The sequence below is a fragment of the Toxorhynchites rutilus genome, chromosome 1 (genome assembly GCF_029784135.1).
Source record: "Toxorhynchites rutilus septentrionalis strain SRP chromosome 1, ASM2978413v1, whole genome shotgun sequence".
NCBI classification, from domain to species: domain Eukaryota; kingdom Metazoa; phylum Arthropoda; class Insecta; order Diptera; family Culicidae; genus Toxorhynchites; species Toxorhynchites rutilus.
This window is the reverse complement of record NC_073744.1, coordinates 168,151,483-168,167,286: the sequence shown is the minus strand read 5'-3', so window position 1 is coordinate 168,167,286 and position 15,804 is coordinate 168,151,483. Positions and strand designations below refer to the sequence as shown.

At 44.7% G+C, this 15,804-nt stretch overlaps 2 protein-coding genes across 2 annotated transcripts; both read left to right on the top strand.

Annotated features, from left to right (window-relative positions):
- LOC129761583 (uncharacterized) lies at positions 1-6,357 on the top strand. The gene is made up of 2 exons (XM_055759319.1): positions 1-34; positions 99-6,357. The coding sequence occupies exon 2, from the start codon at positions 205-207 to the stop codon at positions 6,355-6,357; it is 6,153 nt and encodes a 2,050-aa protein (XP_055615294.1). The 5' UTR covers positions 1-34; positions 99-204.
- A 2,560-nt stretch (positions 6,358-8,917) lies between these two features.
- On the top strand, positions 8,918-10,525 carry LOC129781244 (p21-activated protein kinase-interacting protein 1-like). Its single transcript, XM_055789165.1, has 2 exons — positions 8,918-9,130; positions 9,205-10,525. Exons 1-2 carry the CDS (start codon positions 9,056-9,058, stop codon positions 10,462-10,464), a joined length of 1,335 nt encoding a protein of 444 aa, XP_055645140.1. The 5' UTR covers positions 8,918-9,055; the 3' UTR covers positions 10,465-10,525.
- Positions 10,526-15,804: the final 5,279 nt, after the last annotated feature.

Below are 15,804 nucleotides of genomic sequence, written 5' to 3'. Positions count from 1 at the left end.
AAGCTTCGCTGTATACAAAACAAGGAGACCAAATGTAAGTCGAGATGAATTATTGTAAATCATATCTGAATTCATTATGTGAATATATTATATTATAGCTTTGAGCTCGCTCACCAACAATTCCCGCGTGCTGCAAAGAGTCGTCCGAAAAAACCCCAACAAACTCAAAGATTTGTTGCAACGTGTTGCAAGTAGCAAACCAGGATGCCGGAGACGGATCGTTTCGATTGCCAAATGTGCGATCTCGCCAACAACGCCGATGACATGGTACAATGCGAAGGATGCGGCAAATGGTCGCACTTCGGATGTGCTGGTTTCGATGAAGGGCGAAAGGACGAACATTGGATGTGCCATAAATGCGTCGTCGAATCTGCTAACAGCGTCGTCGGTGTTGATTCGAATGTTTCGGTTGGCCTCGAACCTGCACACGGGCAAACTAACGCGAACGGATCCGACGAAGGAGCAAAGCCGATTGGGGAACTCGCCCAGCTTAACCTCAAACTGTTGGAAGAGCGGAAGGCATTCCTGCTAAGGGAAATTGAGCTGCAACAGACGAACCAGTTGGAACAACGTAAGCTGCAGTTGGAGAAAGAGATGTGGAAAGCGCGGTACGACATCATCAATGCGAGGTGTGGAGCAACCAACAGGGATGTGATGGCTGGTAGTCTTGGAGATTGGTTACATCGCTTGGATCAGGTCGCCGTCAGCCAGAATGAGCTAACTTCTGCGCCGGCGAGAACGGTGACGGTCTCAGCAACGTCTTCCAGAACCAGACCGCAGCATTCCGCTGCTGGAAATACAAAAAATATTCCACAAACAACACCATCGTCACCTGCGGTCACGTCATTGTTCGGAGGTACATCTGTTCTCCCTTCTTGGATAATCTCTCCTACGATGTCGATGCAATCAAACTCGCAACTAAGCCAACCGACAACGAGTGGGTATGCAAGTGGGCAAGGTAGCCTCTCCCACGATTTTCAACCTGGCAGAGGAGCAAACGGACCGGGGGCGTCGACGCCAGTCAGCACGATCAATTGGGTCAATCCAGTGACAGGCTTTACCAGTTCCACCCAGTGCCTGCCACCATACATCAGCTCAGTGGGACAGATTGGAAGTCATCCAATGCAACCGTGGCACGTGAGTCAGCCATATCAGGTACCGAATAGTTTACACAATTTCGCACCAGTAGGTCAGGTAGCCTCTTCGCAGTATGCTTACGGTAGCGTAGGAACACTGAATCCTGTAGCCAGTTCAATAAATGCATATCCCTCTTACATCCCCTATTCCTTTCCATCGATGCTTCCGCAACCTAATCCATACCTCCCGCAAATCCCTCTGGGTGGGCAAATGGGACCTCTTGGTGGACAAATGGGACCAGCTGCGATTATCGACGAGCTAGCCCCTACACCTCGTCAAATCGCAGCGCGACATGTTATGCCGAAGGATTTACCGTTGTTCAGTGGCAATTCCGAAGAGTGGCCCATGTTCTTCAGTGCTTTTAACACCTCCACGGAAGCATGCGGCTACAGTAACGTTGAAAACCTTGGTCGTCTCCAACAGTGCCTGAAGGGTGCCGCATTGGAGGCAGTTCGTAGTCGTTTATTATTACCTACATCAGTGCCACAAGTGATACATACGCTGCAGATGCTGTACGGGCGGCCAGAACAAATAATATACGCGCTGCTCCAGAAGATCCGCGATGTTCCAGCACCAAAAGCGGATAATTTGTGCACGATCGCGGCTTTCGGCATGGCGGTACAGAACTTCAGCGAACATTTGGAGGCGGCGGGACAAGTGCAACATCTATCTAACCCGGTGCTGCTCCAAGAACTTGTGGATAAGCTGCCAGCAAATTTGAAGCTTGACTGGGTGGCGTTCAAACGACAATTCGCGGAGGTCGACCTCCGTGTATTCGGTCGGTACATGGCAAATCTGGTCTCGGCAGCAGCTGAAGTCACTCTTACGTTGGATCCGAGGGGAAGTAAGCAGAAGAGAGAGGAGAAGCTGAAAGGTTTTGTGAATGCTCATGCTGCTACATCAGACGCAACAGCTGACGAGGCCCCGAAGGTGGAATCACCAAAAGCAGCTTCGCAAATTAGCTGTTTGGTCTGCGGGAATCCAGACCATCGAGTGAAGGATTGTGACGTCTTCAAAAAGATGGACCGGGATGACCGCTGGCAAGTGGTGCATAATTATTATTTGTGTCGTATCTGCCTCGGGAAGCACGGAAGAAAACCCTGCCGGTCCTCATCGCGCTGTGAAGTTCTAGGTTGTCAAATGCGACACCATCCGCTTCTGCACGGCGATTCGGGCAGTTCGTCGACCAATCCATCTCATCCAATACCTCAAAGAGGCGGAGCAGGCCAGCGAAGTGATGCAACGGAAGGTGTGAATGCTCACAACGTCCAGAGCTCGACACTGTTTCGCATGTTGCCGGTGCGACTCTTCAACAAAGGACGGTGTATTGAGACGCTAGCTTTCATCGACGAAGGATCGTCCGTCACACTCCTCGAAAAGGGAATAGCCGACGTACTACAGGTTGAAGGCACGGAAAAGCGTCTTTGCCTAACCTGGACAAGTAACGTTAGCCGTGAGGAAGAAGGCTCCCGTCAGGTAGAGGTGGAGATTTCGGGTATCAGTGGAGGCAAGCGATATCCACTAAAAGACGTCAGGACGGTCGAGTCCCTTGCACTACCTGCGCAGACGCTGTGCTATAAAGAGCTTGCCGAGCGTTTCCCTCATCTGCGGAAGCTACCGGTCGTAGACTTCGAATCCAAAGCTTCAGGAATTCTCATTGGAGCCAAGAATACTCACCTCACCGCCACCCAACAAATACGCGAAGGTTGCGTGGGAGAGCCGGTGGCAGCAAAAACTCGTCTCGGATGGGCGATCTACGGCTCAATGCCAAACGGGACGAACGTTGCGAGTTGCAACTTGCACATCTGTGGTTGTGATGTAGACAGGAGCCTGCACGAGCTAGTGAAGCAATACTTCACGGTCGAGAACGTGGGCGTCTCGGTGAATCAGAGTCCCGAATCGAACGACGACAAGCGAGCGAGGGCAATACTCGAGCAGACGACTAGAAGAGTCGAAAACGGCTTCGAGACTGGATTACTGTGGCGCTACGATTATGTAGAATTTCCCAATAATTACGCTATGGCTGTCCGACGGCTACGATGCTTGGAACGCCGTTTCAACGCGGATTCATCCTTGTTTGATAAAGTCCAGCGGCAGATAGCGCAATACCAGCAAAAGGGCTACATTCACGAAGCTACGGAGGAGGAACTAGCCGAAGCGGATCAAAGGAGACTGTGGTATCTGCCGGTTGGAATAGTTCGAAACCCCAAGAAGCCCAACAAGATTCGCATCGTGTGGGATGCCGCAGCAACAGTGAACGGCATATCCCTGAATAGCATGCTACTAAAAGGACCGGATCTAGTCCAACCTCTCCCAGATATTCTCTGTGGATTCCGTGAGCGGAAGATTGCAGTCGTGGGAGATATCATGGAAATGTTCCATCAGTTGAAGATACGGCAAGCAGATCGTTACAGTCAGTTGTTCGTCTGGCCCGGTGAAACCGGGCGTCCTTCGAAAACCTTCGTGATCGACGTAGCAACCTTCGGCTCAACTAGCTCACCATGCTCGGCGCAGTTCGTAAAAAATTTGAATGCAGCCGAGCAAGCAGAACAATATCCGAGGGCCGCGGAGGCGATTGTGCGCCGGCATTATGTCGACGATTACCTGCATAGTTTCGACAGTGAGGAAGAAGCATGTCAAGTTGTAGAGGAGGTCAAGTTGGTGCATAAACGAGGCGGATTCACAATTCGCAACTGGCTTTCGAATTCAGGCGCAGTACTCCGCCAGATTGGGGATACCGAAGCGAGAGCAACGAAGATCGTCGGTGAAGGCGGTCCCGAAGCAGAACGCGTGCTAGGCATGCAATGGAGAGCAACCGAGGATGTCTTCGTGTTCTCCAGCGATACCGACTTGGGAGCCGTCACCCCTACAAAGCGAGGCATCTTACGGTGCGTTATGAGTCAGTTTGATCCGTTGGGGCTTCTTTCCCATTTCCTCATCCATGGCCGCGTTATCATTCAGGATATATGGCGCACAAAAGCTGGTTGGGACGACGTGGTAGGCAAGCCAATCCTTGAACGATGGCATTTGTGGGTAGCCAAATTCAACGACCTGAAAGCTGTTCGTATACCTCGTGCCTATTTTCCGGGCGTAACGACATCAGAAATCGAGGAATTGCACTTGCATATATTTGTCGACGGCAGCGAGACTGCCTATGCTTGTGTCGCCTACTTGAGGGCCACCATCCATGGAAAGTTCCAGTGTGCACTTGTCGGAGGAAAAGCGAAAGTAGCACCTTTGAAAACGTTATCCATCCCGAGGCTGGAGCTGCAGGCGGCGTTAATAGGCTGTAGGTTGATGAAAACGTTATGCAGCAGTCACAGTCTCCCAATATCGCGACGAGTGATTTGGACCGATTCAAAAACCGTCCTTTCGTGGATCCATTCTGATCATCGTCGCTATCGACAGTTTGTCGCCTGCCGGATAGGAGAAATCCTCTCCAAGACAAACATTGAGGAGTGGCGGTACGTTCCATCGAAAATCAACATCGCGGATGATGGAACCAAGTGGGCTAGTGGACCAAACCTGAAACCCGACAGCCGTTGGTTCAAAGGCCCGGAGTTTCTATGGGCACCAGAGGAGGCTTGGCCACAACAAGTAAAACCAGAGGAAACCGAAACCGAAGCTCGACCATGTCACATCCATATAGCAGTGCAACATGACGAAATCATTAACTGGGAACGCTTTTCGAAGTTCGAGAGGCTCCAAAGAACAGTTGCATACATCCACCGCTTCACAGACAACTGTAGACGCAAGGCGGCAAAACAACCACTGCAATCCTCGCACATTACCCAGGAAGAAATCTATAGAGCTGAAAATACCCTATGGCGATCGGCGCAGCTAGCTGAGTTTCCGGAAGAGATGGTTCGACTCCAGATGACAAAAGATGGAGGAAAATCGAAACTCAACCAAGGTAGCCGTCTTTACAAGCTATCACCGTTCATCGACGAATGGGGAGTAGCGCGAATGGACACTCGAATCGCTGGGGCAATCTTCGTTCCGCACGATACTAGATTCCCAATCATCCTCCCGAAGGGTCATCGCCTCACCAACCTGGTCGTAGAGTGGTATCACCGACATTATCTGCATGCGAACAATGAAACCGTTATCAACGAGGTCCGCCAGCGATTTCACGTACCCTGTCTCCGAGCACTAGTCAGGAAACTCTCCAGAACCTGTATGCAGTGCAGAGTGTCAAAGGCAAAACCGCTGTGCCCACGTGAAGCACCACTTCCTGATGCGAGACTCAGTCCATATACTCGACCGTTCAGCTATGTTGGACTGGACTACTTCGGTCCCATTCAAGTCAAGGTCGGACGTTCTCTGGCCAAACGATGGGTGGCGCTGTTTACGTGCCTCACCATTCGGGCCGTCCATCTGGAGGTGGTACACTCCCTTTCCACTGATGCCTGTAAGATGGCGATACGACGATTCGTAGTGCGGCGTGGATCACCCTTGGAGATTAGAAGTGATAACGGCACCAACTTCCTCGGAGCCAACCGCGAGCTACAGCATCAGATCCTGGATATGAACCAACAGCTATCCGCCGTGTTCACCAACGCTGCCACCAAGTGGGTATTCAATCCTCCGTCCGCTCCCCACATGGGTGGTTCGTGGGAGAGGCTCGTCCGGTCGATCAAGATCGCCTTTTCGTCCCTGAATAGCAGCAGAAACCCAGACGACGAAACTCTTCTCACATTGATGACCGAAGCGGAAGGGATAGTCAACTCTAGACCTCTGACATTTGTATCACTGGAAGCGGAATCGCAAGAAGCTCTCACGCCAAATCATTTTCTGCTGCTGAGCTCGCAGGGAGTTACTCAACCTCCGAAGCCTATATCTGGATGTTCTGAATCTGTTCGGACCAACTGGAGACTGACCACTAACCTCGTGGACCAATTTTGGAGCCGCTGGGTGCGAGAGTATCTCCCGACCATTGCTGGTCGTACCAAATGGTACGGAGAGGTGAAAGAACCGAAAGTTGGAGACCTAGCTGTCGTCGTGGATCCGTCTGTCCGAAACGGATGGCTGCGAGGACGTATTGTTTCCGTAATAAAGGGGAGAGATGGGCGAAGCAGACAAGTTCAAGTGAAGACGTCAGGAGGAGTGATGCGACGACCAGTGACTCGGGTTGCCATCTTGAACATCAAGGCCTCGGAAAACACTGAAGCAGGAAGTAACGCAGTACCACCGGACTCGATGGACGTGCATTACGGGTAGGGGAATGTTGAGGGGGCAAATCACGCCACTGTTCACTTCATATCACCCTGCGCATTTCAGTACCATCAGCATCGCTCCATGACAGTTCGTCTGATAACCGTCGAAATACAGCTGTCATAACAATCCCATACGTCTTCCTCATACACATCTTTGCTAACCACAAAAAGGTAGAGTTCCATCCGAGTGTTAATAGAAATTAATATTGAAATCAATTTAAGTCATCCTGTAGTAAGCTTCGCTGTATACAAAACAAGGAGACCAAATGTAAGTCGAGATGAATTATTGTAAATCATATCTGAATTCATTATGTGAATATATTATATTATAGCTATGAGCTCGCTCACCAACAATTCCCGCGTGCTGCAAAGAGTCGTCCGAAAAAACCCCAACAACCGTCAAATTTGAATTCATTGTCATCGCTACAGCCTAAATCGCACTCTGAAATAGTAAATTTTGCGATCACCATTTTTCACTGATCCGTTCAGTCGGAGTGGACCAAGTTCATTTTTTCATATACTCAGAATGTGCACATTTTACACTAAGGGGTTCAAGCACATTTCGACAAGGTATCTTTAAACTTCACGGAAATGTTTTGTTGGTTTAAATTTGGTGCTTGGATATTGTTTAAATTCAATATACAAATGATTGTCACATGGTCCACTCTGTCTGCACATGATATAGAGCCATTTCGCCATGGTAAATGGTACATGGTCCGCTCTGAATGCATACTATGAGGGATTTTCGTTGATCAATCATATCAATTTCGATCCTTTATTCCTGCTGTATGCGTGATTTTCCAAATCTGATGAATGTGGTGTGTAGCTTACAAAATGCTTAACCAAATGTAATCAATAACTCGAAATTTTTATTTTTGCGACTTGGTTCCCTCTGACTTAACACCGACCAACTATTCTCGATATGAAACAACATGTATAGTGTGAGGTGTACAGAAGGCTTAATATCATCAGTAACCTTCCCCCTTAATTAGTCGTTATAGGATGCAGTTGGAAGCACTGTTTGACGCAATGTTGGTTGTCATCCTTTGGGTTGCCGGGTCAGTCTCATCCGCAGAACAAGAGTGGTAAGCCGATCGGTTCATTGTCTCCCTGTGCAAAGTGATTGTTGTCGAGTACTCTAGCGAACACTCCTCCGGGAAAGTACCATATTCACATATAGAAAGTTATATCTCATGAAAAACCATTTACGCATACCACGAAATCTCAATCTCAATCCCTTGGAATCGTTTATTTTTTTATAGTTTTGGGTTATGGGCGTCTATGCATACTACGTAACTATGAAAGTTCGATCAAAGGAATTTTACATGAGATATTTTTTAGAATATAGATATAGAAAAGTTCAATGATATGAGAAAAAAATATGAACGTTTGACTGGGTTGCACTCTCAGACTGTTCAATTCGTTTTTTGATAAATACGGAGAGTTTTGAAATTCTTAAAAATATAAATTTTATTTAATTTTGAATGTATAGGTGATTGTATTTGAAAGAGTTCTGTTCTTCCTGTTCACGTGGATTATGCGTGAACATTTTCTTACCGGCTTACCGCCCCCCCCCCCTTTAGTTGTACACGTGGTATGTGGACAGCCCCTTAGTAGAATAAATGATACTCTACTACCAATAGAAGTAGATTGTTTCACGTACGTTACTTTCAGAATACACATTTCAACGTTTCACGATATCAAAATATGGGTGTTTGCCAGTTTTTTTTTCTTTCATCATTAATAAGATTTTCAGCCAAATGCTGGTTCATCTCTTAAGCCAGGCTACTTGTTATTTATTAATATTTAGGGTGCTAAGTATCAGAATGCATGAAAATAGAGAACAGTTTTCATTTATTTCATTAAGGTGAATAAAAGTACCTCTAGCAGCCATTGTGTGTACTATTATTCAGGGCTCAGAATTTCTGGTTTGCGTCTCGTCGCGTCGACTATCGATGCTTAGTATAACGTCCGACTATCACAGTCTGTCGATTTGTAATCGAAATTTAGTGCAACAGTCACTGTTATTTTGTGGTAATGAAAGCGAAGCAAATTGTCATTCAGCAGTTGAATCTGTAATTCCGATTAATGTTATGTGCTTTATTCTCCTTGCTCTAAAAACAAAGCTGAATATGTATTACAACACCTCAAACAACGCTCACGTCATTGCGCATGTCTATATGGAAGTACACATCTTGAAAATGGAACTGTCGACGCGACGTGACGCACAACGTGGCATTTTGAGCCCAGCTTTAGCCTTCCGTCGTCGTCTGAAAGTATATCACTCATGTCTATTCATTTTTAATTCTAGCAAACTTACGATCACGAGTTTCTATATTGTTTCTCCGGCAGTTTAACATCATCCCGGAGCATGTCATTCTTGCTAGTTTATGTTTTCTAGCATATCTTTTGAACATTTTCATCAAGCAATTTCTAACGCAAGCAAGAATATCGCGCGAAAGAAAAACATTACATTGTGAAATATTCGGTATAGGAGTTTCGTTAAGTTCGTTCATTACCGGTTCTCATATTTATTTTGGTAAACATGCCGCTCAAAACGTCAAAACACAAAATAACGTGCGCGATCCATCCATGCCAGTGTTTACCGTGAGATATTCCTCGTTTGGTGGAGATATTTCGTTGTTTTCAACGCTTCGGTATTAAAATCCAAGTTTTGAATCTGTCGAGAAGACACGATAAAAATGTCCGGTTTGGAGATAATCGTCGGCACGTACGAGGAGTATACCGTCGGCTACAAGGTGGAACCACTAAAAACGGTTGGTGTCTATCACTGTTATCACATTTACTAGCTTTTCTATATTTTATATATTTTTATATTTTAATTTTGCAGGATCCCTCCAGTCTGTATTTGAAGGAAATTTTCTCCACCCATAGTCACACATCTTCAATTCGGGTGCTGGCCAGCCACGACAAATTTCTTGCCTCGGGAGGAGCGGACGATCGAATCTGTATTTTCGATCTAGAATCGGGCACCCTGAAGGACGAACTGCTGCATCACAACGGAACCGTCAATTGTCTAACCTTCGTTCCGGACGGAAGCTACCTGTTCAGTTGCAGTTTCGATGGATCCGTTTCGGCGATCAATATGAAAAAGCTGGCAATTGATAAGACGTGGAAAAATGCCCACAAAGCACCAGTGCTGTGTATTAGCGTTCATCCCAGTGGCAACCTAATGCTTACCCTCGGGGCGGATATGAGTTTGCGAACGTGGGATCTGGTCAAGGGAAGGATGATCTACACTCGGGGTCTACGTAACGATCCCAAGTACAAGGGTGGACTAAGCTGGGTGGAATGGGGTCCGGATGGAAGCTTTTTTGCGCTTATGGGCGCCCATTCTATAGATGTGATTTCGTTAGAAACAACCAAATCCGTTCGCACCGTGCAGTGTCCCTGTCGGCCGGTAACATTCTGCTGGATTTCCGAAACCGAAATTGCCGTAGGATTGGACGATGGTCACTTGCTGATGTTTAATGTTAACGAGGAGGGAGAACCGGAGAAGATTAAGGCGTACGAAACGCGCCTCAAGGCAATGCAATTTGCCGCGGGTCATCTGGCGACCGCTTCGAGCGGTGGCGATATAAGTTTGTGGAAAATCGAGAACAATGAACTTCGCGAGGTTTGCACTACCAATCTAGGCTGCAGACCGACCTGTCTCGTGCTGGTGGAAGCGGATCGACTCGGGCTACACAAGTATCTGGCCACACAGGAGGATAGCAAGGAGGAATTGAAACAACAGTTGAAAAGAATTCGTTCGATCGGGAAGGTTATTGTGGAGCGCGAAGACGAGCTGCAAGAGTCCGATGAGGAAGGTGGAAAAAGTTCGAAAAAGAGTAAACGACAATCGAGGCAGAATGGGAAGGAGCAGATCACCTCTCCGGTGTTGAAGAAGAAAAAGAAAATAAAGGAGCAACTCTCCGGTTTACCGGTTGTAGCGTCGCTAACAGAGTCAAACAAGGAAAGACATAACCAAAGCACTTCGGGGATCTGGGAGGAAGAGGATATACAGGAAATAAAAGAATCAGTAGAAGAAACACCGAGTAGAGAAAAGCTTAAGAAAAAAAAATCTAACATGCAGGTGCAAATATTGTAAACAGTAAAGTGTTTCAAGTGTTAAAGTAACGAATAAAAAGACTAGATTAGAGGCGAATGAACTGCAAAGTTTAAAGCCTCTTAAAAACAAAGAAAGAAGAAGAAAAGACTAGATGACAGAACTATCTTACAACAGGGTATATACAAAAAGGTTGAGTCTGGCATTAATTTGGACAGCGTTGAAATTGTAATAACTTTTCAAAAAATATACTTGTTGCGTATGACGAAAAACTTCATTAAATTTTGTCAACTTTGCGGTGGCTATCGAACACTACAAATGTTCCGTATTTTTGGGATAATATGATGAAAGCTGCATTTTCCATAGCTTTTTGACGTAGAAGTACGTCTTTCAGATCAGGAAAGGTGCCAAATCAGAAAACAGGTCACGTTTTTATGAAATAAAGTTAACGTTAATAACTATTTTCAATGTGAACGAATTCTCATGCTTTGCATACCAATCGAATCGGGAATTGTCTTAGATTTATTTGATATGCTATACATTGCAATTCGCTAATCTCTAAACGGTTGAAATTCATGAAAACTGGAAGAACTTCCTTTTTCCCATACATTTATTCTCCTTATTTGTGTGCTAGCCTTACCCGTATTTCGAATGCTTATAACTCGAACATCTCTTAACAGATCGGAAAGATGTTTGCATCAATTGATAGGAAATATTTCTACGCGTCCATCACGATTAATAGAATGTTATTTTTCATGAGATGAACAATTGAATGACTGTAAAATGTCAAGCGTTATCTAAACGCCCTAACTGCCAAGTTTTGATTGGCCCGATTTACAGTTTCCTCAACACAGACTTCAAAATCGATGTACCTGTGGAAATACGCTTTGCAAATATACATGCAAGTTGGGGGTATTTTTGTTCCCACCGAGCTGCGTTTCCCTAACACAGACTTCAAAATTAATGTGCGTAGGGGAATCCGCTTTGCAAATACATGCAAGTTAGGGGTATTATTTGGTGTTGAGTACTTTTGTACTCGCTTGTCGTTGTGCAGACCGGAATTTTTTTCAGTTCAGCTGCACTAGTTCGTTCGTAAACAGTTCGCCCGCAAACACTTCGTTCTCAAACAGTTCGTTCCCAAACAGTTCACTCTCAATCAGTTCTTTCCCATACAGTTCACTCGCAAACAGTGCGTCCTGAACCAGTTCGTTCACAAGCAGTTCACTCGCAAACAGTTCACTCGCAAACCGTTCACTCTCAATCAGTTCGTGGGGAGAACTACCGTTCTTTGAAAAAGAACGACCGTTCGTTCACTCTTTTCGGCGAACTAGTTCGTTCGTACCGTTCGTGAACGGTTTGCCCATCTCTACCTAAAACGTACTTTTAAACTGAGAAGCCTGGGAAAATCGTGATTTCAGATACTAGAGGTGGATGAACTTTCGCGGTTCGAGAACTACGTAGACATGAGGTGTGTAATAATCTCAGAGGGAAATGTAAAATACAATGATCGTTTGACAAATCTTCCTTTCACATATTTTGGTAATCCTAGGCATCATATCAAACGTAAAAGGATGTTCATCAAATTTATTTGTAACGAAGAACATAATCTATTACAAAAAAAATCGGGTGGGTAATGTCGGGGACATAACCGGAGTGACGTAGGACTATACAAAGGGGACAGCTTTTGCTAAATATATATTTTAAATATATTGTTTTATTTTCTTCTGCTACGTGAATACCTACCTATCTACCTGAAAAATGGATTAGTTTACTGTTTACTCTTCATGAACATGTTGTGGATTCTGAAAAGAACCTTTGGTGTTGTGTTTTTGCGTTTTTTTTTACAAACTTTCTCAATTTTTTCTCGCTGTCTTATAGTTAATTCTTGATTTTTTTTCCGAAGGCTTTGTACTTATTAAATGTTCAACGCCGGGCATCTTTCGGCGTATGCACATATCGTACAATCAAAATGATGGCTGTGATAGGGGATGCATAGGTGGTCATCAGCTCATTCACTATCATATATTTCACTATTGAGCACATTACCGTACCTTAAACTGTTTCCGTGTTTCGGAGACGAATGAATTGTAAGATTTGTAGTTTCCGCAAACAAAGTAAATAAAAATGAAAAAGAACTGAGGTTTTGGAGACGAACTCTACGATCTGTCGAGAAATAAACGAGCTATAAGCGTTCTGAAAAACCAACAGTAAATACATGGACGAATGACCTTCGGATTAAAGCCCTTTAAAATAAGAACAGAGCAGCAGGAAATACATAGAGGCGAATGAACTGCAAAGTTCAAAGCCTCTTAAAAACAAAGAAAGAAGAATAAGGAAATACATAGCTCATCATGTTGCTCCTTAGTTATTTTTCTATACAATGCAGATGTAACGTCATTCATTTTTCAACATCAGTTATCAACCAAAGAAAGCAGTTCTTGCTACCGAGAAAATTCGTTAATGCCATCCTGCATACAACGTGTTGTAATTTGAAGCCATTTTTAATTCGGAAACCATGCATGGGTTTGTGAAAACTGAATGCTCAATTTAAAAGACCCCAACCACCAATAAGTTCAAGAACAAGATAAACAAAATAAATCAGTTTATATTATATGTCATATTATGTCACTTTAGAATGCATTGGTATTGTGAAAAACTTTCAATAACTCTTCTTTGAAAGGTTTAATGGCCCTGAAAAGCGCCGTGTTTTACGGTGGCTGGTTTTGCCACCAAAGCAGTCTGAATAAACGAACTTTTTCCTTCTTCTAACTGCTTCCGTTTTGCGATTGCGTTTGCCACTCGCTGAAACTAGTTGTTGCCACCGAACCGAATGTGCTCTGTTCTGTTCGGTTTTGCGGGTTTTTTTTATTGTTGTGAGCAGCTTTGCAAGTCAACTCGAGCACTCCGGCGGCCGAAATTCTATAACCGCTATTAGGTATACTGGTGCTCCGGCACCAATCCGTTGATGCGATGTGATGTGAAACGATGCCACACAACCAAACTGATATACGGTTTGAAAGAGAATGATATATTTTTCAGCGGATCCGCGCCTTTTGTACTCTAGCGGTACACACTCACAGGATAGAGACAAATCAGCAGACTAAGCCAAAGGGGCGAGTCCAACGAGACGAACGAAAGCGCGTTAAAAGGCAGCGATGGCAAAAAAATACATTCATTACGATTTGTTCGCTCGTTGGATTAACATGCAGGCTAAAAAGGGTCCTTTTCAGGATCACAAAATTTTCTTCAATGTAAAGAGTTTATTGTTTTGTTATCACTCGATATCCCCATCTTGTTCGGCTAAACCTTCCTGTTTAGCGATTGCGTTTGCCACTCGCCACAGCTTTCACAGTTGGAAAATTTCTTCCCATCCAGCTTGTGACATGTTGTACAGTAAATTACATTTAATGCGACGTGCCAAAACACCACTCAGTGTCGCATTGGAGGTGATTTTAACCTGTAATTGAACATTTGCGATGACAGTGGTACAGTGTCGACTTTCGATGTGGGGTCATAATTTGGACCTCGAACTTTATGTTTACAAAAATGTCCAACTAAATATGTCGCAATACAGGTCCGTCCAATTAGCTGAATGTCGAGCTAAATGTAAATTACTGTACTTTCAATCTAGAAGCAATTTAAAAATTAATGAATATTGAATAATCGGGAAAGTTCCCAACCATAAATAAGCTCAGAACAACTGCCAAATTCACATACTCATCATATACTGGCAAACAAATTATGAAAAAATCAATTTGTGTTTTATTATTATTTTGGATATTGTTTTAAAAAGCATTGAACTGTATTTCGTAAACTCTTTTTTGAAAGGTTTAATGGCCCTGATAAGCGCCGTGTTTTATGGAATTTTAGAAAACTTAGTACTCGTGGTTTTGAAAAAAACCATTTCGAACGCCCTCGATGCCTCCTTATTCTGGATTTGCCACCAAAGCAGATTGTATAAAGAACAAACTTTTTTCTTCTGCTACCAGCTGCCGTTTTGCGATTGCGTTTGCCACTCGCTGCAACTGCCTGTTGTCTTGATGTCCACCGAACCGAATGTGTCCTGTTCCGAATGCGGGTTTTCTTATCGTCGCGAGCAGCTTTACCAGCCAACTCGATCACTTCGACGGCCGAAACTATATAACGCCGGCTAGGTGGACTGGTGCACTGGTACTAACGCGCTCGGCCTAGCTACCCTTGCGGGGAACTCCAGATCAACACGATTCGAGCGGGATTTTGCCTTTCCCTTCACTTTTCCTCCTTTGCCATGTCCAGACATGGCTGCTTGGGTTGGTTTGTTGAAGTGTTTTGATGCGAACCGATGTGGTGTACGGTTTGAATGAGAATGATCGTTACGGCAGCGGAGCGGGGATTTTTAAGCTGACTGGCTGGCTCGAGAATTACGCATGTGTGAGACAGCGACCAATGTTTCGTTCCTTTTTTTCTTTTTCCTTTCCAATGGTGCTTCATTCTATTTCGCTGCTGCTCTGGTTGCCCGTTTTGGTCGGTACGATTTGAGGAGCACTAAATGGACCAATCAAAAATGGGCACATAGTGCATTTGGACAATGCTTGATATTTCACAATTATTCAATTATTTATCTCAAGAAAAATGAAATGTTATTCATTATGATAGATGCGTAGATATATTTCCTATCAATTGATGCCAAAACCATTGCGATCTATTGAGAAATGCTCGAGTTATAAGCGTTCCAAATCTTGCATTTTTTCCTACTTGTTCAGTGCCTAGATTTCCATTTCACCCCCTATATCTTCCGGTTAGACGTAGTCCTACGTCAAAATATCGATGCATTCTAAAATAATATTCGAAGTGGTAAACAAGTGGATTGCATAATATAATTGCGTAGTTCTTCGTCGAAAATAGCCCTTACCCCTTAAAATACAACCCCTTACGTTTTTTATTTTAGCTGATTCCATGGAGATTTCGCAGATCATCATATCTGGGGCAACCGCACAGGAACTGTTCGACGGAGTTGTGAACTTGGCAGTGGTCGAAGAATAGATGGAAAGATACTCTGTTGAATTCATGTGAGAGCGAGCAATGACCGGTCCTCAGTCTGGACAGGATTCGTTGTTCTCTCTTTTTTTACACGTCGTTGAACCTGACGGTCTTGCACCCTTGATTTTTCTGAGAAAGTGCCCTCTCTCTCTGCTAACCATCTTTCAGTTCAAATCCACAATTTACGTCGTCCAGCGGCAGCTCCTGGGTGAAAAGCGGTGTGAGCACAGTGTCGGGGAATAGGTACTTCCTGATAGTCTTTACCCAAGGATGTTTGGACCTGGTCGCACCGATGGCATCAATAGCGCTCGCCGAATCGTAGAAGACCAAAAACGGCTTGGAAGATGAAATTGTGGTTGCCTC

What these genes read in the sequence shown, in the direction of transcription:
- LOC129761583 (XM_055759319.1), top strand. Translation starts at nt 205, where the DNA reads ATGCCGGAGACGGATCGTTTCGATTGCCAAATGTGCGATCTCGCCAAC.
- LOC129781244 (XM_055789165.1), top strand. Translation starts at nt 9,056, where the DNA reads ATGTCCGGTTTGGAGATAATCGTCGGCACGTACGAGGAGTATACCGTC. An exon ending in AGGTGGAACCACTAAAAACG is followed by an intron (nt 9,131 to 9,204) that starts GTTGGTGTCTAT and finishes TTAATTTTGCAG; the next exon opens with GATCCCTCCAGTCTGTATTT.